This window comes from Trichechus manatus, unplaced genomic scaffold (genome assembly GCF_000243295.1).
Source record: "Trichechus manatus latirostris isolate Lorelei unplaced genomic scaffold, TriManLat1.0 scaffold00076, whole genome shotgun sequence".
Taxonomy (NCBI): Eukaryota; Metazoa; Chordata; class Mammalia; order Sirenia; family Trichechidae; genus Trichechus; species Trichechus manatus.
Window position 1 is genome coordinate 10,138,572 of NW_004444012.1, and position 24,706 is coordinate 10,163,277.

At 57.8% G+C, this 24,706-nt stretch overlaps 1 protein-coding gene across 1 annotated transcript in view; it reads right to left on the reverse strand.

The window, feature by feature from the left end:
- The window catches only part of SPTBN5 (spectrin beta, non-erythrocytic 5), a 52,810-nt gene that overhangs the window by 6,716 nt on the left and 21,388 nt on the right, over positions 1–24,706 (reverse strand). Inside the window, exons 20-55 of the mRNA XM_023735101.1 lie at positions 24,305–24,475; positions 23,687–23,860; positions 22,994–23,208; positions 22,402–22,588; positions 21,974–22,174; positions 21,590–21,706; positions 20,230–20,387; positions 19,683–19,818; positions 19,261–19,406; positions 18,240–18,354; positions 18,029–18,139; positions 17,606–17,785; positions 15,645–15,848; positions 15,343–15,492; positions 14,132–14,236; positions 13,534–13,701; positions 12,921–13,070; positions 12,572–12,763; positions 12,273–12,368; positions 10,486–10,592; positions 10,298–10,412; positions 9,373–9,486; positions 9,079–9,200; positions 8,657–8,819; positions 8,265–8,453; positions 7,903–7,980; positions 6,765–6,937; positions 5,199–5,289; positions 4,913–5,059; positions 3,772–3,909; positions 3,441–3,691; positions 3,022–3,208; positions 2,565–2,777; positions 1,104–1,300; positions 776–980; positions 312–506 (exon numbers count right to left, since the gene is read on the reverse strand). Coding sequence (XP_023590869.1) covers positions 312–506; positions 776–980; positions 1,104–1,300; positions 2,565–2,777; positions 3,022–3,208; positions 3,441–3,691; positions 3,772–3,909; positions 4,913–5,059; positions 5,199–5,289; positions 6,765–6,937; positions 7,903–7,980; positions 8,265–8,453; positions 8,657–8,819; positions 9,079–9,200; positions 9,373–9,486; positions 10,298–10,412; positions 10,486–10,592; positions 12,273–12,368; positions 12,572–12,763; positions 12,921–13,070; positions 13,534–13,701; positions 14,132–14,236; positions 15,343–15,492; positions 15,645–15,848; positions 17,606–17,785; positions 18,029–18,139; positions 18,240–18,354; positions 19,261–19,406; positions 19,683–19,818; positions 20,230–20,387; positions 21,590–21,706; positions 21,974–22,174; positions 22,402–22,588; positions 22,994–23,208; positions 23,687–23,860; positions 24,305–24,475 — 5,661 coding nt within the window. The remainder of the gene's footprint in view (positions 1–311; positions 507–775; positions 981–1,103; positions 1,301–2,564; positions 2,778–3,021; positions 3,209–3,440; positions 3,692–3,771; positions 3,910–4,912; positions 5,060–5,198; positions 5,290–6,764; positions 6,938–7,902; positions 7,981–8,264; positions 8,454–8,656; positions 8,820–9,078; positions 9,201–9,372; positions 9,487–10,297; positions 10,413–10,485; positions 10,593–12,272; positions 12,369–12,571; positions 12,764–12,920; positions 13,071–13,533; positions 13,702–14,131; positions 14,237–15,342; positions 15,493–15,644; positions 15,849–17,605; positions 17,786–18,028; positions 18,140–18,239; positions 18,355–19,260; positions 19,407–19,682; positions 19,819–20,229; positions 20,388–21,589; positions 21,707–21,973; positions 22,175–22,401; positions 22,589–22,993; positions 23,209–23,686; positions 23,861–24,304; positions 24,476–24,706) is intronic.

Here is a 24,706-nt window from a genome sequence, read left to right on the forward strand (position 1 = left end):
ACACACACAGACACAAGACAGACAGACACACAGACACACACACACAGACACACACACACAGACACACACACACAGACACACACACACACGCAGACACACACGCACACACATACACAGACACACACACAGACACAAACACACAAACACGTTTGTGGTGAGTCGGTTTGTCACACACACACACACACACACAGATGCACACAAACACGTTTGTGGTGGGTTGGCTTGTCACAGACACACACAAACACATCTGTGGTGGGTTGGCTTGTCCCTCGGCCTCTTGGCTGTCCCTGGCCTGGCCTGTGGCCGCCTACCTCTGCGCGGGCTTTTATTGCCTTGTCCAGCCTCTCCCAAGCGGCCTCGATGCAGTTCTTGTGGGCTTGAATCTGGGGATAGCACCCGGATGCGCCCTGTTCCAGGGAGTCCCCCAGCTCCCTCAGGGCCTGCACCTTGGCCTGCCCCAGGCTCTGAACTTCCTTGCTAAAAGCAGCAAACTTCTCTTCCAGCACCTGCAACAGTGTCACCCAGAGAGGGTTCACTCTGGAGTAGTTTCAGGCAGCTCTTGAAACGCATGAAGGAATTGGCAGCATCTGACTGCTCCCACGTCCCTCAGCCTTGGTTCTAGAACTACAGGGGGCCTCCCAGGGCCCAGAGATCCCCCCACTTCCCATCTGCCCACTCTCCAGCCTCCCTCCCACCACCCCAAAATGCGGACCTTCCTTGCCCTTGGTAGCTAGCCTTAACCCACTCTCCCTGGGTTTGAGTGGGAATGACTCGCCTTGACCTCCTCCAGGTCCTGCCCGTAGTCCTGGGACTCAGCGGTGGCCACCTTGCTGGCCAGCCAGGCATCAAGAAGCAGGGCCTCTTGTTCCAGCTGATGCAACTGCAGCTGCTCCTGCAAGCACTGCCCCTGGCCCTCCGCTCTCCGCAGCAGCTCCACATGGGCCTCCCTCACCACCCGCAGCTGTGACAGCACCTTGGGGCTGCAGGAGGAGAGACTCAGCCTGGACAGCAGCCCTGTCCTCTCTAGGTGGGACCCAGCCTCCAGTGCCTCTGCAGGGACTGCCCTTCTCCCGGCTCCGCCCCATGGGCGTGGCTCCGTCCACCTGTCTGGGTTCTGTCTGCTCTCCAGGAGCACGGCCGTCTCCTGCAGCCTCTCCAAGTGTGTGCTGAACCCCTCCAGGTCTCTCCTGGTGGCCTCCAGCCGTCGCAGGAGCAACTGTGTGGCCTCGGCATCCTGGCCCATGTCCTTGCTGTCCAGGACACAGCCCCGCTCCGCCAGCCAGGATTCTGCCTCCAGGAGCTGGGGTGACATGGGGGAGATGGGCTGACCCTGGGCCATGTCCTCCAGCCTCGGGCTTGCAGCCTCAAGATTTACAGCACTGGTTCTCAACCTGGCTGCTCTTTAGAATCACCCGGATAGGTTGGTTTTTTGCATTTCTTTGTTATTTTCAACATTTTACTCAGAAATAATTATAAACGCACAGGAAGTTGCAGTTAGTAGAAAGGTCTCCTGGATCCTTCATCCAGTCTCCCCCAATGGTTACATCTTGTATAATTATAGTACTCTGTGTGCGTAAACATCCACGGCATTTTATCACAGGTAGATTTGTGTAACCACCTCTGTAGTCAAGCTACACAACTATTCCATCACCACAGAGATCTCCCTGCTGCTACCCACCCCTTATAACCACGCATCCTCCCACCACCATCCCTAAACTCTGGCAACTCCTAGTCTGTTTTCCATCTCTACAAGGTTGTCATTTCGAGAATGTTATATAGAATCATGGGACCTTTTGAGATCGGCTTTTTTTCACTCAACATAACGCCCTTGAGATCCATCCAAGTTGTTGATTGTGTCAACAGTTCATTCTTTTTTTTACTGTTGACTAGAATTCCATGGTATAAATGTACCATAGTTTGTTTAATTGTTCACCTACTGAAGGACATCTTGTTGTTTCCAGATTTTGCCTATTACAAATAAAGCTGCTATGAGCAATCACATATAGGTATTTGTGTGAACATATTTGTGTGAAGTTTTCATTTCTCTGGGATAAATGCCCAGGAGTGTGAATGCTAGGTTGTATAATGAGTATATGTTTAATTTTTTAAGAAACTGCCCAAACTATTTTCTAGAGTGGCTTATCATTTTATATTCCCACTAGCAATGTATGAGAGATCCAGGTTCTCTGCATCCTTGCCAGTACTTGTCACGGTTTTATAATTTTAGCTGTTCTAATACAGAGCTTTTAAAAGTGCTTCTGCCTAAAGATTCTGATTTGGTCTGGAATGGAGCCTCAGCATCAGTGTCTAAATGTTAAAGGCTCCAGGTGATTCTAATGTAAAACTCTGGCTGAGAACCCCTGGTTTAGAAGAAACAGAGCAGCAAAACAAAATAACAATAACCCAGTGGTCCTGTCTTTGGGAAAGATGCAGAGGGGAGCCCTTGGGGGCTGGAGACCACTTAGTGCAGGTGACAGAAGATGCGTCGAGAGCCAGGAGCCCCAAGTCGGGGTTACTTTTGAATGCTACACGCCCAGCCCGCCACTTTCCACGGCCCCCCTCACCTCTGTCAGGAACTGCTGGGCCTCCTCAGCCTGCCGTAGCAGCAGCCTCCTCCGTTCTGCCTCTGCCTGCAGGCAGCCCATAGCGCTCTCCAGCCGCCGCACCTGGGCAGCCACCTCGCGGGCGGCAAAGTGCCCAGCCTGCACCAGCCTCTGCCCTGTGCCCACCACCACACGGGCCAGGGCCTCATGGCTGTACATCTCACGCTCCAAGTTCTGTGGAGTAGGAGGAAGACAGAGCTGGGCATGCTACTGGATTCCCTGGGGCCCTGGTGGTGTGTCTGAAGCCTCACAGGACCCCACAGACGTGCCCCCAAGGCGTCCCCTGCCCCCATGACCAGCAAGAATCCAGGACGCCCCCAGAAGCCCGCTGAGGCAGGGAGCTGCGTCTTCCTGGCTGAAGCCTCTCGCCCTGCCGGGGCAGACACCCTTGGTGCCCACAGCTTGGGTGGGCTAGCACCTGGTGCTTCTCCTGCAGGCGCCGCACGGCACTCAAGCTCTGGCCACAGTCCTGGGCCGCGGCCAGGGGCAGCTTCTCCTCGACCCAGGCCATCTCCTCATCGGCGTCCCTGAAGAACTGGTAGAGGAGGCTCCTGGCCTCCAGGGTCGCCCTGCGTTCCTGCAGGGGCTCCCTCAGACTCTCGAACCTGCAGCAGCAGCAGAGAGCGGGGGCTCAGAGAGGTGGGGACCATGGTTGTCGTTATTATGGCTAGATGGTGACCCAGAGCCCACCCACTCTGTGCCCCTCACGACGGGCAGAAGAGAAGCCCTCACGGGGGTGAGCTGGGAGTATGGGTGGGCATCCCTTCAGGAAGGCAGGGAGGAGGAGGAGGGCAAGGAGGAAGGGTGCCCTCTGAGACAGGGGAGGGGCAGATCTACCTCTGAAACAGCTGTCGGGCCTGCTCCTCCATGTCGAGGCAGGGGCCTTCCTGGATGAAGGCCTGGGCCTGCTCCAGCAGGGTCTGAGCCTGTCGGGCCTGCCCGTCCACTGCTGCCTCTAGGTCTCTCTGTGCTTCCAGGAGCTCGCCCACCCCAGGAAGGCCCTGCCCTCCAACAGGGACTTGCAGCTCGGCCTCCACGGGCTCCAGCCAGCTCTCCAGCTCCTCCATGCTCTGCTGTAGATGCTGGGCCTGGGGCAGAGCATGAAGTGGGCATGGAAGGGAGAGGCTGGTGCCCTGTCCAGCCTGCTCCACGGCTCACACGGCCTCACCTTGCAGGCTTCCTGGAGCTTGGCTGCCTTCCTCCTGCAGTTGGCCTGCAGCTTGTCCCAGAGGTCGCCCAGCTCCTGCAGCCGTGCCTGGATGGTCTCCGAGGCCAGGTGGCCCCCCTGCAGCAGCCTCTGCCCTTCCTACAGCCACAACATGGACACACAACTGCTGGACTCAGGCGGGCTCAGACCCCCAGCCCCAGGCTGCGGAGTCGGTGTGCTAGCTTGTTCCTTAACCTGAGCGCCATCTTCCCTACATATCCTACATATAATGGGAACAAGAATGAATTACTTTGTTTAAATGAGCTAAAACGTGTACAATACTCAGCAGGGCATTCAACATGACCCAAGGAGCCACCGTGGACCCCTTCGCCCCCAGGGTGCCGGTCTGGTCTCCCAGTACTCTCTAACTTAGGTCTTTTCAAGATAGTCTTTAGAACGATCAGGTCAAAATCCTATCTTTAAAATTCTTGACATTGCCGCACTATTCGTGGTAGCCAAAAGGTGGAAATAACCCAAGTGTCCCTCACCAGATGAACGGATCAGCTCAACGCGGTATAGTCATACGGTGGAGTAATTCTGCCATTACAAAGGAATGAAGTTCTGACGTGTGTTAGGATATGAATCAAACTTGAAAACATTACGCTAAACGAAACAATCGGACACAGAACGACAATATGGTACGACCCCATTTCCGTCCGTGAGAATGGACACACACACAGAGACAGAAAGTAGACGAGTGGAGACCACGGGCTGGGGGGAGGGGATAGGGAGTTACTGCTTAGCGGGAACTGAGTCTGTTTGGTGTGATGAAAACGTTTTGGAAACAGACAGTGGGGACGGTTGGAAGACTTTGGGAGTGTGATTAATGATACTGGATTGCACCCCTTAAAATGGTTAACATGGCCCATTTTATGTCGTGTTAAAAAAAAAAAGAAATATTGTTCCCCACCCTCTAAAAATTATTGAAAAGGCACTGATTTTGGAGTGTGTACTCAGGGGAAGCCTTGCTTCTCACTACATTTCAGAGCTTAGCATGCTGCCTGCATACAGAAAGTACTCAATGAACACTGGTCACGGTGCTGTGGGGGCACCCCATGCTCTGGCCTGCAGGACTGTCCCGGGTCCCCCTCATGGGCCTCACCCTCTGCAGCCTCTGTTCTTGGTGCACGATCGAGTCCAGCTCGGCCTGGAGGGTCTGCTGCTTCCACAACTGTGTCTGCAACGTGGCCAGGTCTCGCCAACCCTCTTCCAGAGCCACCTGGTTCTTCTCCCTCAGCCACACAGCCACCTGGGCACACAGGGAGGACCAGGCTCTGCTGCCTGGGACCCTTCCCTTCCCCCCAAACTCTGCCCCAGACGAAGGGTGGCTTCTCCTGCGACAACTCCTTCCCTCTCCCCACAACTCCCCACTCCCAAGCAAGGGGAACCTCATAGGAATCCTGCAGAAATGCCTGCAGCTGCTGCAGTTCTTCCAGCTGGTGGTGGCGGGTCTCAGCTCGCTGCAGGAGCGCCTCTTTCCTGCCAGAAGGAGGGGCTCATGGCTCCCAGGTCCACCAGTTAGGATGTGGACCTGCTCTGTGCATGCACCACACACACACACACACAGAGACAGACACAGACACACACACAGACACACACACAGACGCACACACACAGACACAGACGCACACACACAGACACACGTAGATAGAGACAAACACACACACAGATGCGCACACACAGACACACACAGACACGCACAGACACACACACAGACATGGACATGCACACACACAGACACACACACAGAGACACGCACAGAGACAGATGCACACACAGACACGGCAGTCTTTTTCAGGTATCAATAAACCTTAAGTCTGGGGTTTCCTCTGAAGTAGACACCCTTTCTACCCCCTCCTTTATTAGTGCCTGAATGCTTTTGTGATCATGCACTGCTATTAGCAGACATTTTTGAGCAAGCTCCCCTCAAATTTCTATTATAGTTATACACCTCTGTACCCATCTAGTAAATACATTGTTGTACGGACAAAAACAGAAATTAAAAATGAGATCTCATAAATAAAGAAGTTTTAATACCCATGCCCCCTGCACACCGCCGCCGACCGCCGCGCACCGGGCACTTGCGGTGTATGGCCCTTTGTCTTCCCCTGCGGGGCCCACCAAAGGCTGTGGGCGTCGGGGAGATGCAGAGAGGCTTGACAGAAAGGAACCTCCTCCCCGGGCAGGAGCCACCGAAGGTAACTGGGAGGAGGGGTTGTGCTGACAGATAGAAACGCACCAACCTTTGCCACTTGTTAACTCAGAGACCCCCATGGACAAGCTAGGTGGGGCCTGCCAGCAGAAGGGGGAGAGGAGAGTCCCCAGAAACACTGTGCGCTGCCGCGGGCTGCCTCTGGGATCCAGCCTGTAGCCAACTCTGCCTTGATCTAAACGTCTGAGTTGCTGGACGAGGCACCCAAACCAGATGAGCTTTTATGAGAAAAGCCTGGTGTTCGGTCAAGTGCATCTGTGGCAAAACTTGTTAAATTAGGTAAGAAATCTGCCAACTTGCCCATGTGTGCCAGGCACCGCTAAGAGCATCAAGGGTCACCTTCTCCAATGCTCACAGGAACTCCAGGAGGCAAGTATTTGTACCCCTCACTGTGGGCGTGAGACTCAGAGATGGTAGGGACCAGCCCGGAGTCCCGCCACCACCGCACAGCAGTGGAACTTGGCCGGCCTGACCTGCACTGGGCTACCTCCCCTTCCATTATACGCTTTCTCCTAGTGTCCTAGTAAACGTTTCCTTTGAAAAGCACCACCCTATCTCAGCGGAATTTAGAGGGAAGTTAAAGCTTCCATGTGTTGTTTCCAGTCCATGATGACTGACACACTCAGGGAAAAGGCTGGTGAGCCTGGGGCCAAGAGGTGGAAGGGCAGGAAGGGAAGAGCTGGGATGCCCCATGCCCACACCAGCCCACCCCCGGCTCCCACACCCGCCGGGCCAGGAGTACCTCAGGAGCACGGCCTGGCACCTGCCCAGGGCGCTCTGGGCCTCGGGGTGTCCACCCTGGCGCAGGCTGTGGGCTGCAGCCTCCAGTGAGCTGATCTTTCCCCCCTGAGCCTCCAGGCCCCGCTCGAGCACCGTGTGCTTCCACAGGAGGGTCTCCACATTGGCCAAGGGGTCCTGGTGGGAGTCGGAAAGCCCGATAGTGACCATGGGCTGCCTTCCCCGCCCTGATCCCAAACTATCTGCTTTTCCATCGAGAGTCATCCTACCAAGTCCTTGTCCACGTGGCAACTGCTCTGCCCCCAAAACCACACCCCTCAAATCACAGAGAAGCCTGGCGGCGGCAGTCGGCTACAGCTGCTAACCAAAAGATTGGCAGTTCAAATCCACCAGCCGCTCCTCAGAAACCCTGTGGGGCAGTACTCTTAAACCTGCGTCTGGCTATAGGGCAGTGATCCTCAGTCAGGGGCGGGGTTGGGGACAGGGGTCAAGTGTCAGAACTTCCAGGGTGGGGGGAGCTTTTTCACATGACCCAGGACCACACGTCCTCTGCAATCCGGGAAGACTATGTCAGCACAGGACAGTTGTCACTGTTGGGTGCTACTGAGTCGATGCCAACGCATAGTGACCCCATGTGACAGAGCAGAACTTCTCTGTAGGGTTTTCTAGGTTGTAATCTTTCCAGGAGCAGATTGCCAGGTCTTTCTCCTAAGGAGCTGCTAGGTGGATTTGAACTGCCAACCTTTTGGTTAGCAGTTGAGTGCTTGACTGTTGGGCCACCCAGGCTCCTTTCACATTATTCTCTGAGGTCTCCCGGGGGTCAGGCTCATCTGCCAAAGGGGTTGGGGCAGTGGTGGGGTGAATGGGAGGGGAGAAGGGCTGTGGGAAGAAGACAAGAATGGGTCCCGGGCCAGCGTTCACTCTCTGAGCTCCCATGGTGCTCTCCCGGGCCTAGCACTGTGCACACAAGAGACACTCAACGACCATTTGTTAACTGGCTGGTGGGTAAGTGGAATGTGGCTGAGGGAGGCGAAGCCAGAAGAAGGGATGATCCCCTTCAGCCTTGGGGGCTCCGGCAGCACTGACTGTTTATCCCTAGCTCTTCTCTTGTAAATTCTTCCCAGCTCCTGCTGGGCACCTACCGCCAGATCCTCACTCGCTAGGGAAGCTTCCTTCTTGCAGAGCCAACTTTCGATTTTCTCCACAGAGTTCAGAAACAGCTGTTGAGAAAGGAGAAGGCAAGAGAAAGTCAGCAGAGGGCCAGTCAAGCCAGGTGGGGTGACCCTTTCGATGGCCCAGGTTGGGGGCCAGGGGCTTGGGGCCTGGCTCAGCAGAACAAGTCCACAGCTTGCTCTGGGTGAGCTGAACAGCGAGGGGTGGGTGTGGGGAAAAGCCCCTGGCAAGGAGCCTCTCTGCCTTTAGCTTCCCCCAGGAGCTGTGGGGTTAGCGCAGGCCCCAGTGGGTGCGAGGGGAGGATGGAGGCTGGGCACGGGACTGTGCCTACCTGCAGCTCCAGGGCCTGCTGTAGCTGCAGCTGGTGCTCCCGCCAGGCCCCGTCCAGGCTGCTCAGCTCCTGTTCTAAACCAGCCAGGGCCTGGCGAATGTCAGGGGTACTCGGGTGCCCGGCTGGGAGCAGCCGCTGCCCAATGCTTCGGGCCAGGCAGATGCTGTCTGTTCGGGAGTCCAGCTCAGCCTGTAACAGGACTGGGTTCAGATCCCCAGAACTGAGGCTTTCCAGAGCTGGTGGAGGCCCAGCAGGAAGGAGGAGAGGTGGCAAGGACAGCTGGAGGAGTGGAACGGGAGAGGAGAAATGCAGGGGTGGGAGACGGAGACAAGAACCAAGAACAAGTTGGGAGCAGAGGAGCTGGGGGGCAGACAAGAGGCAGGTTCGCTCACCTTTCGCTCCTGGTGCTCCTCTAACCTACGCCGGGCCTCTGCAGCGCTGCCGGGAGGGCTTCCCATGTCCATCTCAGCCCGCAGCCCCTGGGCCCAGGCCAGCAATTCCTGCAGCAGTGCCTGGAGCGTCTGAGCTTGGTGCGAGGCGTCCAGCAACTCCTTCCTGCCCACAGGTGCCTCAGCTGGGGCCTCGAGCCCCGCCCTCCCCTGGGCCACCAGTGTCTTCTGCCCCTTAACCCCTACAGCCACACGCAGAGGCCTGGGGCTGGGGCAGGGAGTAGATGGGGTGACTGTGCAGGCCGTTATTTGAGAGTGGGGGAAAGACGCTTAGGGGAAACCTTGGGGGCCAAGGAGACGTGTGGCCTGATACGCTGGAGGGAATGGCTGGGAGGAGTGAGAGAAGGAGGCCCAGGTGGCCGTACCTCTTCTGGGCCCTGCTCTGGAGCTGCTGCCAGCTGTCTGTCATCTCCTGATGCTTGCGGCCAAGGCTGTGAGCTGCCCCGGGGCTCCTCTGGCAGAGGCGGACCACCTTACCCTCCAGGGGCTGTGGGGGAGGTCAGAGACTGGGCCAGCGGGCCAGACTGTGCTCAGGGGAGTCCCCGGCTGCAGGAGGCCCCTCACGTGGGGGTGTACGGTGTGTGGGCCTGGCTGGCCCCATGCCTGTCCAGGGTCCCACAGCGGAGGTACCCTGGGCCTCCCCCAAACCCATTGCACACCTCCACTTGGGCTTGGATGAGGCCCATTTCCTGCTCCAGCTTCTCATGTTTGCGCAGCAGCTTCTCCACGCTCTCTAGATCTTTCCCGCAGTCCAGGGCCTGGACCAAGGCGCTCTGGGGAGGGATGGGGGTGTCACAGGCTTGGCCTTTGCTCTCCTGCCCCTGGCTTTGTTCCACCCTCACTGCAGACGGCCTGGGCTTGGCCTTGCCATTGCCAGCTGCACAGCCTCAGGCAGGTGATGGAGCCTGTGTACCCATCCGTGCAATGAAAATATGGATGCCGGTCACAGGGCTTCCGTGTGGAAAGCCAGCACCCAGCATGATTCCCAGTGCTTAACGTCAGTTCCCTTCTGGTTTCCCTTCCGTGGGGCCCGAAGAGTCTTGGTCCCACCAGAGACCCCTCCCCATGTGAAGGAGGAAGATTCCCAGGCCAGACATGGGGTTTGGAGTTTCCTGGAGGTAATACCTCACATTCGTGTGATGCTTCCTCAGACATTGTCCCACCTGATTCTCATCCCTTTGGGGGACTCAGAAGTAAAGGAGGAGTCAGAACAATTAGACAAGAGCCCTTCCCAGCCACAAAATGGGAGCACACTCCCTCACTTCTGCCTTTGCCAGCTTTCTGCCTGCTTTTTCTCTGGGGGAAGCTCCTGTGGGTTCTGGCTTGCTCAGGGACAGGAGGACATCAAGGGACGTGCTCTGGATCCATGGTGGATTTAGGGAGAAAGGAGCCAGGGGGACCAGTCTCTGGGGCTGCAATGATGGGCTTCTATGGTCCAGAGCTGATCCCAAGAGCGGCCCATCAGATGCCCCTGGCAGATCCCCTGACAGACCCGTAGAGGAGCAAGAGGCTAGGAGACTCAGCACCCCTCGGCCTGACATGGTTTTGCTTGCAGCAAACATCAGGACTCTCTCCCTTGCGTACTTTCTCCACGATCCTCCCGGTGACATCATCCAGCTCACAGGACAACGTGTGTATCTCCAGGGCCCCTTCAAGCCGCCGCTGGTACCAGAGCAGGTTGCTACGGAAACCATGCCACCTGGAGGGGAAGGGGATGTCAGGCGGGGTCTGAGGTGGCCCCAGACCCACTGCCTTCCTCAGCTGGGACTGGCCTGCTGTTGAGCTGGTTTCGCCGCTGGCAGACGGTCTTGACCTGGTCGGGGTCCCGGATCTTGAGCTGCAGCGACAGGTCACTGACACTCCTGATGCGGACGTCATCCTGGGGGGCAGGGCAGGGTGAGGGCCCTGCACACTCCCTCAGAGCCCCTTCTTTGCACTGTGGTTGGTGCTTGGGGGGTCTGCTTGGGCCCAAGAGAGCATGAGGAGCGGCAGCATGTTTGGGGGAGTGGCAGGACCTGCTTCCTCCACCTGCCAGGTGCCTGGGGCCATGGCACCCCAGGTGCAGTGAGCGAGATCTCTTGATGCTTGCAGCCTCTGAGTTGTCTCTGAGGCCACAGACTGTGCTCCTCAGGTCGGGTGCCAGGTGGCAATGAAGGATGCGCGTGCACTGACTAACAGACGCTTTTAAAGTTAAAATGCAGCTTCTCGGGATAAGAAAAGCAAAGCGAGCAGTGGAATAAAACAGTGAGCGCCGCTCTCTTGGGGTTAGGGTGTCCCAGCCCCGAGGACTCGCCTGCCTGAGGCCACCGCGGCTCTGACACTGGTCCAGGCTTGTAGGCACACGGGGAAGGTGTCCCCGGCAGGGTAGGGGCACAGGCTCTCTGGCCCTAGTAAAAGCACCTAACGTTCACAGAGCTTGTTTACCATTTCCAAAGCACTTCCCTATGAAGTGTCCCAGACGAGGCAGGCAGGGAAGGCTGTTGCTCTCCTTTCCTAGAGCAGAGCCCAGAAAGGTAACACAGCCAGCTGTGGCAAAGCCGGGATACAAGCCTGCTCCTCAGCCTCCAAGTCTGGGACTCGTTCTATCACAGGACGCCATCTATCTGCCTAGTCTCAAAGTTCTGCCATTAACATGGATGCCTTCGATTGAAGCCCTGCAGCCTTTTAAAGAATTGTGTATGCACGTTGGTCTCTAAGCCTGATTGGGAATATCTGTCAGCTTTCTTTCCTACAAGTCACACAAGAGAAACAGATTCTTGGTGTGTGGCGGCAGGGGGACAGCGAGGTGAGGAGGAGACGCTGAAGGCAGAAGGGGTGACGAGCAGCTGCTCCTTACAGATCGTCTGCCACACTCCAGGCGTAATGCTCTCTCTTTTTTTTCCTTAACTTTCTATTTTAAAATAATTACAGACTCACAGGAAATTGCAAAACTAATGCAGAGAGGTCCCATGTACTCCTCCCCTAGCTTCCCCTAACAGTAACGTACCATTATAGTACAACAGAAAAATCGGAACGTTGACACCGGGACGATACTATTAACAAGACTACAGGCTTCATTCAGATCCCATCCCTCTGTACACGGGCTCATCTGTGTGTGTGTTTGGGGCTACAGTTCTGTGCAATTTCATCACATGTATAGACTGTGTGACCGCCACCGCACCCACGTGCCGTCTCACCCGGGAGGTAGGTGTTATAAAGACGCAGAAACCAGGCTTACTGCAGCTTCTGCAGGCAGTTAAAGTGTCGTGCCGACACTTGACCCCAACCTGGCTCCACGCTCTCACTACCCTTGCCGTGGAGTCGATGATGACTCACGGCCACCCTATAGGACAGAGCAGAACTGCCCCATAGGGTTTCCAAAGCTGTAAATCTTTATGGAAGCAGACTGCCACATCTTTCTCCCACAGAGCGGCTGGTGGGTTCAAACCACTGATCTTTCGGTTAGCAGCCAAGTGATGAACCGCGGCACCGCCAGCGCACCCTGCTCTCCCGATACTTGAGCTGCATTTCCCAACAGCAGAGGCCACAGCCAACCTCTCCCAGGGCAGGGCCCCCTTACCCCAGCCAAGGCTCCTCGCACCCTGCAGAGCTGCCTGGTGAGCTGCAGGCAGTGCTCAAGATCCTGGCCCAGGTCGCCGAAGTTCAGCATCCCCTCCTGTGGAGACCGAGGGCCCAGGGGAGGGGTGCTCTGAGCACAGGCCCCGGGCCCGCCCAGCCCCCTGGCACCCAGCTGCTGGGACTCTGTGGAGGTTTTGGGGACTTCCCGCAAGGGAATGCAGGCCCAGGGCTCCTCCCGACCCACCCTCACTCCACCTCACCCCGGCCCCTAGCTCTGCCCCTGACCAGCTGGGCCTCCACCTTCTCCTGGATCCAGGCCTCTGTGAGGTCCACTCTCTGCAGGAATTCCAGGAGGTCCCGCTTGTCCCTCAGGTCCTGGCCACGGAACGCCACAGCCTGCCTCAGCTTCTCCCAGTGCCCCTGCAGTGCCTGCAGCCTCTGCGAGACCTCGCCCGCCTGAGGGTGGCCCTGGGCCAGGAGAACCTCTCCCTTCTACAGAAAGAGGGGTGTTGGAGATCTTGTCTGAGGCCCTTCCTCCTGCTTTTCTGCCATCCCAGGCTCCTCCTGCCTAAAACCTCCCCCTTGGCCATGTGGGAGTCCACAGTTTGGGGCAGGGAGTAGGGAGGCACAGGGAGGGCCTGGCTGTTACCTTGGCAACAGAGGTTATGAACTCTTCATGGGCCTGGACCTCAGCCTCAAAGGCCTTGTGTTTCTGCAGGTGCTTCAGATTATCTTTCAAGTCCCCAGGAGGGACAGGCTCTTTCAGCTGCTGGGCCCTCTCCTGGATCCAGTCCTCAGCCTGTGGGGTGGTGGGGACGTGGATCTCATGATGCTCAATACTGCCTCAGCCCACAGAGACACCCTTGGGCCAGCCCCTCAGCTGTACCCAGCTGGCCAAAGGCTGGCCTCAGGGGCAGGGCTGGGTGGATCCAGGCACATGAGAAACAACGGTTTTAGCCCAGGAAGACACGCCCCAGACCCAGGAAGCAGCTGGGCAGGGGCCTTGGGTGGGCTGTCATGTCGGGGGGCGGCCCCGTACCCCTGGCCAACTGCTCTGCTCCAGACCCGGCAAAACGGGTGGGGTCTCCACCCACAGGGTCTGAGAATTGATTGTCCTGGGCTCCAGTCCCAGCTCAGCCCCTGGAAAAGCCACTGAACTCTCCAGGTCTCAGCTGTCTCATCACAAGGCTGTGACGAGGTGGTCACCCGCAAAGGTAAAATGCGGCCCAGCTGGGAGGTATCGGGCTGGGGCGCCCTCTGACCTGGGTTGCGGCCCTAGCAAAGCTGGCTGTCAGCAGCGAGGTGTGCAGGGCGCGTCGCCGGCTCTCTGCCAGGTCCTTCACATGAGTGCGCCGCTCCAGCACCTCGTCCAGTAAGCCCTGCACCCTGGGGCCCTGCAGCGCCTTTGCCTGCTCGCGCACAGCTGTCTCCTATGGGCGGGGAGGCACAGCCTGCGGTTCTCCGCCCTGGGGAGGCTAGGGCAGGGGCTGGCTCACAGGGCCCAATGCCCTTTCTGTGAGGGTCCTGAAGCCTTTCCCTCAGCTCTGCATGGCTCAGGGCTGGCCAGGGCTCCCAGCTCCAAGCTGCTCCCCAGTGACCACGTGATATGGACAGATGCCCTCTGTGGTCCCTGCAGTGTGGCCCACCCCATCCCAGGTGCTCTTCTGGAGCCACACAGGCAACTCTGCCCAGTCGTCAGCCCCATCGGGTACCCCTAGCTCCACGGTGCCGCCCACACATCAGTACTGCTTCTGTGTACACATCACATCCCACGTCCCCCCAAGAGTCTGGACTTCCCAACATGTACACACTTCCCCTACCCCGACCCCGACCGTGCCCAGGACTCTGCAAGCCCGTTACCTTCCTGTCCTGGGCAGTCAGCACCTTCTGGAAGGCCTCATGCTTGCGGATCAACTGCTCTACCTCTTCTACTGAGCTTCCCAGGGTGCTGGTTTTCAGGGAGACCTGCATCAGCCAACGCAAGAGTCAAAGGGGGAGTTGGGAGCCTGACCCCCAGAGAGCGGACGGCCATCAAGGCCTGTCCAGACGGCCAGCCCCTCTGTTTGCAGCCTGCGCAGGGCTCTTGGGGTGAAGCAAAAGGCCTGAGGCTGAGGCAGGCACTGGGCATGGGGGAGAGGAGCTCGGAGGCAGAGCAGCACCCCAAGCTGGGGGTTAGGAATAGCTTAACCTCTGACAAGGCTGGGTGCATGGTCAACCTCCCACCAAACCCTGCGGGGCTCGGCTGGGGTAGGGCGGCGGGGGGAGGATCCTGACTGGCCTGGGGACTTTGGGAGACTCAGGTGCCCCCTTGACCACCTAGTAGGACTAATCCTCATAACAGAAAAACAACAGAGACCTGGGAAGCAAGGGAAAAGCAGGGGAGGAGAAACAGAGAGGAGAGGAGACTCGTGTGTGTGTCTGTGTGTGTGTGTGTGTGTGTGTGTGTGTGTCTGTGTGTGTGTGTGTGTGTGTGTGTGTGTGTCTGTGTGTGTCTGTGTGTGTGTCTGTGTCTGTGTTGTGTCTCTGTGTGGGTGTGTGTCTCTGTGTGGGTGTGTGCGTGTCTGTGTGGATCTGTTGTGTGCATGCGTGTGTGTGGGTGTGTGTATGTGTGTATATATGTGTGTATTTGTGTGTGCGTGTGGGGGGTGGGTTGGTGTATTTGTGTGTGTGTGTGTCTGTGTGTGCGTGTATTTGTGTGTGCATGTGTGGGGTGTGTGGGTGTATTTGTGTGGGTGTGTGGGTGTGTATGTGTCTCTGTGTATGCGTCTGTATGTGTCTGTGTATGTATATGTGTATGTGTATCTCTGTGTGTGTATGTGGGTGTATGTATTTGTGGGTGTGAGTGAATGTGTATGTGTGTGTGTGCGTATGTACGTGTATGTGTGTGTGTGAATGTGTATGTGTGTGCATGTGTGTGTGCATATGCATGTGTGTGGGTGTGAACGTGTGTATATGCATATGTGTGGGGGTGGGGGTGTGGGTGTGAGTGAATGTGTGTGTGTATATATTTGTGTGTGTGTGTGGGGGGTGTGTGTGCGTGCGCGCACGTGTTACGGGGTGAGTGGACCTGCCTCTTGGGCCTGGAGGATCTTGTCCAGGTGACCACACTCTCTGAGGAAGAGCTGCTCAAGGTGCATGGCCCGCAGCCTCTCCTGCTTCCGCTCCCAGGCCTGGAACACCTGCTCCCGCGCCTCCTGCAAGGCTTGCAGCCTTTCCCGGACCTGGGGGTGAGCATGTGGCAGGGCCTGAGCTGGGGAGAGCTGTACGGACAAGACAGGGAGGTGGTCCCGAGAGAAGCCTCTGAGAAGAGGCTGGCATGGCACTTCCCCAGGTAGGGCAGGGTAGGCTGGGGGAGCACCAGAAGGGGGCCCACCTCCTTGGTGGACAGCCCTGCAGTCAGAAGTGCCTGCTGGCCCAGCTGGGTGGCCCGCTGATGCAGCTCTTCCTGGGCCTCCAGCTCTGCCCGAAGCTGTTGGTGGGCGCTAAGCTTTAGGGGGCCACTCCTGGGGTCCTGGGACCTCTCTTCTACCTGCAATTCCCGCTGCACACCGGCTGCCCAAGAGGCATAGTCCCGCACCTGGATCCCGGGGGAAGTGAGGGAGAGAGCGGGGTGAGGCTGGGGTAGGTGGCAGGGAACCAGACACCGAGGCCGTCACAGCCTGGACCCGCTCACATGGGGCTGCCCCGAGCTTTCCCAGCTCACAGCCTGGACCCGCTCACATGGGGCTGCCCCGAGCTTTCCCAGCTCACAGCCTGGACCCGCTCACAAGGGGCTGCCCTGAGCTTTCCCAGCTCACAGCCTGGACCCGCTCACATGGGGCTGCCCCGAGCTTTCCCAGCTCACAGCCTTGCACGAGGCTCACAGGCCCCTTTGTCACCTGGTTCCTCCATTCGCATCCACCGATCCTCCCGGGGCCACCAACCCTCCACGTGTGCTAGCTTCCCCACCTCCCGCTCCCCGAAGAACACATCCCAACCAAGCCTCATCTTCACCCTTTGCTCCTGCTGCCCCTCCTGCTTAAAGCTGCCTTCTCCTTCCTTCCCGCCTCTCCAAAGCCCACCCGTTTCTCAAGGGCGAAGGCCGTCTCTGCTCCCCGGAGCCCTCCTTAGCAGCTTGAGGTCCCATTGCTTTCTTTGTCTACTGACTGCCAATTTAACACTTAGAGATGATCTTTTGTTGAATCATGTAGAATCACTGCCAGAAGGTTAGAGCTGGAGAGACCGTGGACCCTCCTCATCCATTGCATTGTCTCATCGCATAGATGGGAGTTAAAAAGCACGATGTGTGTGAAAGAATTTTCTAAACTCTATGCACTCGACAAATGGAGGGGAGCAACCCAGGGCTAAGTGCCTTTGCTCAAGCCCACGCTGCTAGAAAGTGACAGAGCTGAGTGCCTGAACGCCAGCCTTCTGCAATGTCATAGTTTGGGCCCCCTGGTCTACCAGGTATTGCGACGTGGGACCCCTGGGACAGCCCATAGCCAGGACCCACTGTCCCAGTCTGACTCTCTGGGGTATGAGGCTCATCTCCCAGCTAGACAAGCTCCACAAGGGCAGCTATCCCATCTTAGATTGCTTCTAGTCACCCTCCTCTTCCCACCACAGCTCCGAGCAGAGCCAAGCACAGGTGTTGAACAGGTGCTGGTTGATCCAGAGGGAGCATCTGGGTCTCTAGTTAGGTAGGGGCTTACCTGGGCTGTTCTTAATCCGCAGCCTGACTGCCCCATCACTCACCTGGGCTGGCACTGATCCAAAGCTAAGGGGTCACTGCTACAGCCCATGTGCTAGGCCCTGTGACCAGCCACACGGACGTCCAGACATGCTCGTGCTGTTCCACCTCTGGCCACACTTGTTCTCCTTCCGGAACTGGAGGGCCTCATCGGCGCAGGCACATGCACAATATAACACACACACACACATACACACACAGACACATATACATGCAGACACACACACAGACACACACACACATAGGCGTTCAGACACACACAGACATGCAGACACACACAGAGACACACACACAGACATACATACACAGACACACAAACACACGCAGTCACACAGACACACGTGCAGATGCACACACACACATGCATACATGCACACACACACAGACATGCAGACACACATACACATAGGCATGCAGACACACAGACACATGCACGCACACACACACAGAGACACACAGACACACACATACACAGACGCAGACACACATACACAGAGATGGACAGACACACATGCACACACATATGCACACACAGACACACACATGCAGGCACACACACACACACGCATGCATACACAAGCCTCCTGAGGGGAGGGGGCACTCACCGCTGTGTGGAAGCGGGCCAGGAGGCATGCCTGCTCCAGCTGGGCCCTGTGCTGCTTCACGTGCCCCTGCAGGGCCGCCCAGGCCTGCACCACGGCCTGTTGCCTCCACCGCACGGCATCGGCCTGAGGCCCAGGGTGCATCTTCTGCACCCTGCCTGCAGCCTCCATCAGCTCCTGCAGCTGGGGGTCAGAGCAGGGGGTAGGGAGGGAAGGGTAGTGTCCTCCCTGAGGCCGAGGGGCCTGACCATTCCACAGACATGTTCCTTGCCTAGGTACCTGACCCCAGCAGGGCATGCCCTGCCATGCACAATGGGCCCAGATCCCGAGGGGGTGTGGGAAATCTAGAGGAAGTGATGAACAGATGGGCCAGGCCTGAGGGGGCCGCAGGGCCCAAGTGGGAGAGGCTGCCAGACCTGGGCTCACCTGCCGCTCGGTGCCCGTGAGTTCACGCTCCAGCCCCTCGTGTCTCCTCAGCTGGGCCTCTGCCCCACGCAGGTCTTGGGACACACCACCTGGGAGGCTCGTGGCTTTCTCCTGAGGAGGGGAGATGGCCCAGGGACCAGGAGGTGAGGGTGGAGCTCTGAGCCTAGGTGGGGCTCCATTTCTAGAATCCCCTCCTTCCCCTGGCTCACACCTGGATCTGGGCGAGCACTCCTGACAGATCTCTGTGAACTTCTAGGGTGATCTCAGCACCTCTGAGCAGGAGGTCTCGGGCCTGAGTCAGCTCCCACAGCTCCGACCAGGCAGCCCTGCCCCCAGGCACGCAGAAGACGGCAGAAGGTCAGCGGTGAGCCGGGTATCTCATTCCTCCCCCTCGGACTCGGTCTGGTCGGCCTCCTCCTTCCTGGGTGGTGTCCAGGACTTGCCCAAAGGTCCTGAATGGCTACTCCCCTTCCTAAACCTTTCCCCTGCTTCTGGGCCTGCCTGCAAACTGTCTTCCCAGGAACCTGTCCTTCTATCTTTACTGGGAATTTGCCACTTGCTACTACTATAGAGTCGCTATGAGTTGGAATCTACTCGACAGCAATGGGTTTGGCTTCGGGTTTTTCTGGTACTATAAACTTCAGCACTTCACTGCTATCTGTGCTTTGTGAGATTCCTTACATCTTGTGTGTTCACTGCTCAGTTGTTCAGTTAGATTGCAATTAGGCTGCAAACACTTTAAAGGTAGAGGCTACATCTCTCCATTTCTCGTTCACTCCGCTAACTCCCACTGAGTTCCTAAGACAGGCCAGGCTCTGTGCTGGGGACTATGAATAAATAGTGATCTTGCCTCAAAGCTCACCATCTGGGGTGGAGTCACACAGCTCGGTGGGCAGCTAGGAATGTGGTATTGCAGGGACTGTGACACAGGTAAGCCTGGGAGCTGTGGGGAAGCTTGTAGGAGGGAGCCTGGCCCCAGCCCAGGCAGGTTCCTCGGATCAGTCCTGGGAGCGTCAGCTTTTGGGCTGGGCTCTCTGACCTGCAAACCCAGCTTTGCCACCCTTCACAGGCCACAGCCACCTGGAACCAGCGTCCCTGGAACCAGCCCCTCTCCTGATACCTCGTGTGGCCCTCAGAGCCTGCCTGCCTGCCTTCTCTTAACACCCCAGAAACCGCCTGCCCAGCACCTTCGCTCCCACCCACGCCCCTGGCCCGGCCCGCTGCATGCTCACTGTAGGTCCTGCCACCTCTCATGGACGCTGGGTGCAGCACTGGGCCCGGCCTCCAGCAGGCTCTCCGCCAGCTGCTGACAGGTTGCCACCTGTTGACCACCCATCTCCACTTGGTGCTGGAACTTGGCAAACTTGGTCCTGAGGTGCTGAGAAGAAGAGAGGAATGGGTGGCTCCCAGCTGGCAAGGCAGCAAGCAGCTGGAGAAGTGAGAAGCTTCAGCGAGTGACTGGGTGAGGCAGGGCTGGCAAGCCGCAGCACCTGCCCACTCCACTCAGAAGAGGGAAGCAGGAGGCCCAAGCTGGTCCTCAGGCAGGACTGAGGACTCCCGACTTCCCTTTCTCCACACAGCCCAGCCAGGGCCAGCCTCCCCCGCCTCATCACTCTGCCTCAGGCCTCCCTCCTTGCCCCGGCCCTTTCCTCACTAGGACATGTTCGTAGTCCTCTCTGGGGCTCTCTTCTCCTCTGGCCACCTGATTCTGGCTAGCGAGCCAGCTCTGCAAGTCCTCGGCTTCCCTCGTGAACTCGTGCAGCTTCAGGGTCCTCTCCAGCTCCTGCTCCCTGTGGTGTCAGCCCGTGGTTCCCCAGCAGTTAGTTTGCCCATGCTTTGGGGGACAACTGAGCCAGTCAAAGGGGGCTACCCGCAGGATGAGGCTACTCATGGTCTTTGCCCAGCCTGCAGCTCTGGATTCAGGGAGAAGTAGACACAGGACGGTGAGTGTAGGGGCTGATGAGGAGTAGGGATGTGCGGAAGGGACAGATGACTGGAGTTGGAGGATCTGAGCTCCTGCCCAGCAGGCTCTCGTTGAAGAGTTTATGGAAAGTGGCATGCAACACACAGCAGGGACTCATCCTTCTGACACATCTCTATGGGCCTGGGTTCTTTTCAAGTCAGGGGTACCATGTGGGGAACAGCCAACCCCAGCCAGGTTCCCAGTACCCACTGATGAGAGACGTTGTGGTGACCCTCACCGTGTGGCTGCCAACTCCTGCAGTTCCTGCAGCTGCTTCCAGAGCTTCTCCTGCATCATTGCCAGCTGCTCAGGGTTGTCAGGCCCAGTGAGGGTTTGGGCCCTCTGGTCAAGCTCCTCCATGAAGCTCCAGTAAAGAGCCAGTTCCTGCTGTAGGGCCTGTCAACATACAAAGACTCGTGCCAGGCTCAGACTGGGTGATTGTCATTCATCTATTCATCCACCCACCCACCCAGCCACCCATTCACTCCCCCACTCATCTGCCCACACACTCACCCGCCATCCCTCTGCCCACTCATCCATTCACCCTCCCACCCACTTGTCCATCTATTTATATACTCGCCTGTCCATCCACACATTGATCCACCTGTCGATTTACTGATCCATCCACCCACCCACCTATCCATCCATCTACCCACTGATCCATCCATCCATCCATCCAACATCCAGTATCAATGGAGCACTTACTGCCCCCATAAAAGTGAAGACACAGTCTGGGCTCTCAGAGGGCTCATTATTTACCAGGGAAGGGTGAATGGTGGGTAATCTGGGCTAAGGAAGGGAGAGAACAGGAGGCATTCAACTAGATCCCAATGCCAAAGCGTAACAGTTGGAGAGCATTAACTAAGCTCCCAGGTAATGCCTGGGCACTGAAGCTCCATGAGGTGAAGGCCACAGCCATGGCCCTTTAGGAATGACTCACGGAGGTCTTTAGACCCAGGACCCACTGAAACACTGACCACTAAGGCCATGCTGAACAAGTGCCCAGATGAGGGGACACTTGAGTGAAGACAGGACACAGGGCTGCTGCATGTCCAGGCTTTGCATCCTGAATGGTTCTGAGAACCAGTTCCCGGGACGAGGAGATGAGCTCCAGGCCTCCCTCCTTTAATCAGGGGAGGCTATGGGAGGAGGTAGCTTTCGGGAAGGGCATTTGCTTAACTCAAAGGATGCTACTCAAACTTTGGGCAGTGGGGGAAATCTTTGGAAGATGTGGAGAGGGCTAGAGAAGGTGACCCCAAAAGGGCAGAAGAATGGGGGAGGGGAGGGGAGGAAACAAGGAGAGAAGACGGGAACCCAGAGGTCACAGGGAGAGGCAAGGACAGCAAAGGGACTAAAGCAGGGAGAAGGCTGTCTTAAATCACAGTGCCTGGGGTTGCCTCTGAAGAAGGGGAGTGCTGGGGTGGGGATGAGGGAAGCTGCAGGATTTGGGTGGGGTGGCAGGGGACTGGCTGGGTCTTTAGGAAGAAAGAGCAGGGCTCTGTGCCTCCCTGGGGACATGACAGTCCCTTTCCTCATGGCCCCTGGTCACTCAAGTCCAGACAGTGTGTGTGTTGCAGGGGAGGCTCAGGGTGTGGTACCTGGTGCTTCTTGATGAGACTGAAGGTGGCAGCCTCGTCTCCACCGCAGTCCTGACTGCCCACCAGTGGCCGCTTCTCCTCCACCCAGCCCTCCAGCTCCGACATATCCAGATAATACTGCTGAGAATGGTTCCGAGTCACCTTGGTGATCTCAAGCGGGGATCCCCCATCAATCACACCCTGGGGACAGCATGCCCCTGCTCTCCAGCAGCCAGCACAAAGGGGCTGCTGTGCCCAGGTGGGGGCCAACTGGCTCCTGGCCCTGATTTTGTGCCACTACCACTGGCCCACCTCTCTGAGAGTCCCAGATCCACAGCCCCTCCCCCACAGAGCCTGCCCCAGCGTTTGCCACGGTCCCCTGGCCCCTTGGTCTCTTCATCCTACCTGCTGGGAAGCAACAGCCTGCTGCAGGCGCTGGGCCCGTATTGCACACGCCTGCTGCAGCTCTGCCCAGCACCCTTCCAGCTTCCGGCATTGCTCCCTGATGTGCTGGGCGTGGGGGTGTCCTGAGGCGGCGAGGCTCTGTCCAGAGCCCAGCACCCGCTGCACCTGTCCCCAGTGGCTTTTCACTGCAGCCTGGAGCGCCTGACACACAGCAGAGTGAGACACCCTGAGCCACCGGGGGCCCGGGCCAGAGCCACAGCTGTGTCTCCAGGCTCCAATCACGGCCACAAACCCCGGGCCCAGAGTAGCTGGGGGCAGAGACTTGGAAATCAGGACAACGAGAGAAAGAGGATTAGAGGCCAGGGTGCCCTGAGAAGGGCAGAGAGAATGGGACGTCAGCGATCCTGGGAAAATGAGGGGGCTCTTACCTTGTGCTTGTGGCGAAGGCGATGGGCACCACCCAAGCACTTGGCACAGCTGGTGGAGCTGGCACTGGGCATGTGCTCAGCCACCCAGGTGAGCTCCAGGTTGCTCAGGTGGCAGAACTCGTGCAGCTCAACCGAGGCCTGTAGCTGCAGGTGCTGAGCGGCCAGGTGCCCCTGCAGGGACTCGAGCCTGGGTGGAGACAGACAAACTGAGAGAGCTTGAGAAGTGGGTGAGGACCAGGCCCTCAGTCCTTAGCCCACCGGGACCTCTGAGGAGCAAGGTGGGGGAACTGAGGAAACGCCTTGTCTGATGAGGTGGCAGCTGGAGAGTCCAGGGCTCCCCCTCACTGCCCAGAGGACCTGGCTGGCTCCAGACTGCAGGACGCCCTGCTTAGGATGCCTAACTGGGGTCTCTGGCCCTCCTATCCCAGGAATGACTCTGTTCACAAGGGAAGGGGGTTTGGGCAACCTCTGATCCTAGAGGTGCCACCCTCCTGTACTCACTGGGTCAAACTGCCCTCAAATTAAGTGGGACAAGAGACACACAGCTGGGTGAAGATGGGACAAACAGGCCAGCGGAGGGACAGGGCCCCACCTCTTGAGGTACTTCTGGGTCTCCTCCAGGAAGCTCTGGGAATTGAGCACACGGTGGGCCTGGGAGGTGAGGGCGGCCATCTTGCTGGCCAGAGCCTGGCTCTCGCCTTCCAGTTGGCGGTGCTGTTTCTGTAGCTCTCGGCTGGAGCGCAGGTCCTGCCCCGTTCCTGCACTCTGCAGGGCCTCCTCTAGCTGCTCCAGCTTCTCTCCTGCCTCCTGTGGAGGGATGTAGGAGGCTGCATGAGGCTGTCTGCATAAAGGACGGCAGGTGGTCCCTCTTGGGCTCTGCCTGCCCACCTAACCAGAGGCCGCAGTGTCTGAGACTTCGGTGCTATATGCACATCAGATTCACCTGTTGGAGACCTCTGCCTTTGCATTGTCAACCCGTGACCAGAGGTACCCAAACCTTCTCCCAGAAGCCTCCTGAACACCCCAGCCCCTTCATGCTTCTTCCTCCCCAGCTGACCACGCCCCGGGCCCACAGGAGACAGTCCTGCAACTCTCTACCGTTGGCTAAAGCCACGCTCAGCTTGCTGTAGGCCAGGGACCTCCAAGCACTGCAGGACTTCACACGGCACTCCAGAGTTAGCAGACCACCCAGACTCTTCCTCTCCTCTTCCGCTTCCTGCCTGCTCCCACCCCGCCCCAGCCCAGCCTCAGTGTCCCTCCTTTGCCCTGCACCCCCTCAGCTGACCAGCAGCAGCTCCAGGAGCTCCTCCCGCTGTCTGGCCTGCCGGAGCTGGTCCCCATGCTCCGCCATCTTGTGGTTCAACTCCTTCCATTGGCGACTCAGGCCCCGAAGCGTGGCCTGCACGTCCTCCTGGGCATCCTGGGCATGAAGCCCACTGCTCAACAGCTCTCTCCCAATCTGCAGTGGAGACAAAGGCCCAGGGAAGCTTGCTGAGCTGCTGGCAGGTGGCTGGCTACAAGCTACATTCCACAGGCTTCCCAGGCTCCAGCAGTTCATTGTGGCCCCAATCTGTGGGCAGAGGCGAGGGCTTTCCTCTGAGCCCTGCAAGCAGAGCAGGTGAGCAGGTTGACGGCTGGGAAGAGCTTGGTTCTGGTGGAGGTGGTGGGCGCTGGAACTCACCCTGGTGAGGTGGGGGAAGGATAGCAGCAGCTCTCAGGGCTGGCTTGGGTGCCAAGGCAAGGGCATGCCCAGCTGCGTGAAGGAGGCAGCGGGGGATCCTAACTCCACAGTAACTGGGGCTAATTCTTCCTTCAGTTAGTATGGATCCTAAAGACGTGCAGTGCAGTCTGGTTGGGAGTTGGAGGACGAGCTGGCCCTGCACCCTCTGTCCACCGTCCCTACCTGCTGCAGGTCCTCCACACGCCTGTGGGTGGCCAGCAGCTCTCTCTCAGCTGCTTCATGCCACCTGAGTTTCCGCAGGATGTTCCTGGGCTCTCGGGAGGGCTCATCTGCTGCAATCAGCTCCTTCTCCTTTATCCACAGTGTCAGCTCTGCCACATCCTGCCTCCATTCCTGCCCAAGAATGGCAGTGTTATGGACTGAATTGTGTCCCCCCAAAATGTTTGTCAACTTGGCCAGGCCATGATTTCCAGTATTGTGTGGTCGTCCTCCATTTTGTGATCTGATGGAATTAGCCTGTGTGTTGTAAATCCTAACCTCTATGATGTTCATGAGGCAGGAGTAGAGGCAGTTATGTTAATGAGGCAGGACATAATCTACAGAATTAGGTTGTATCTTGAGTCA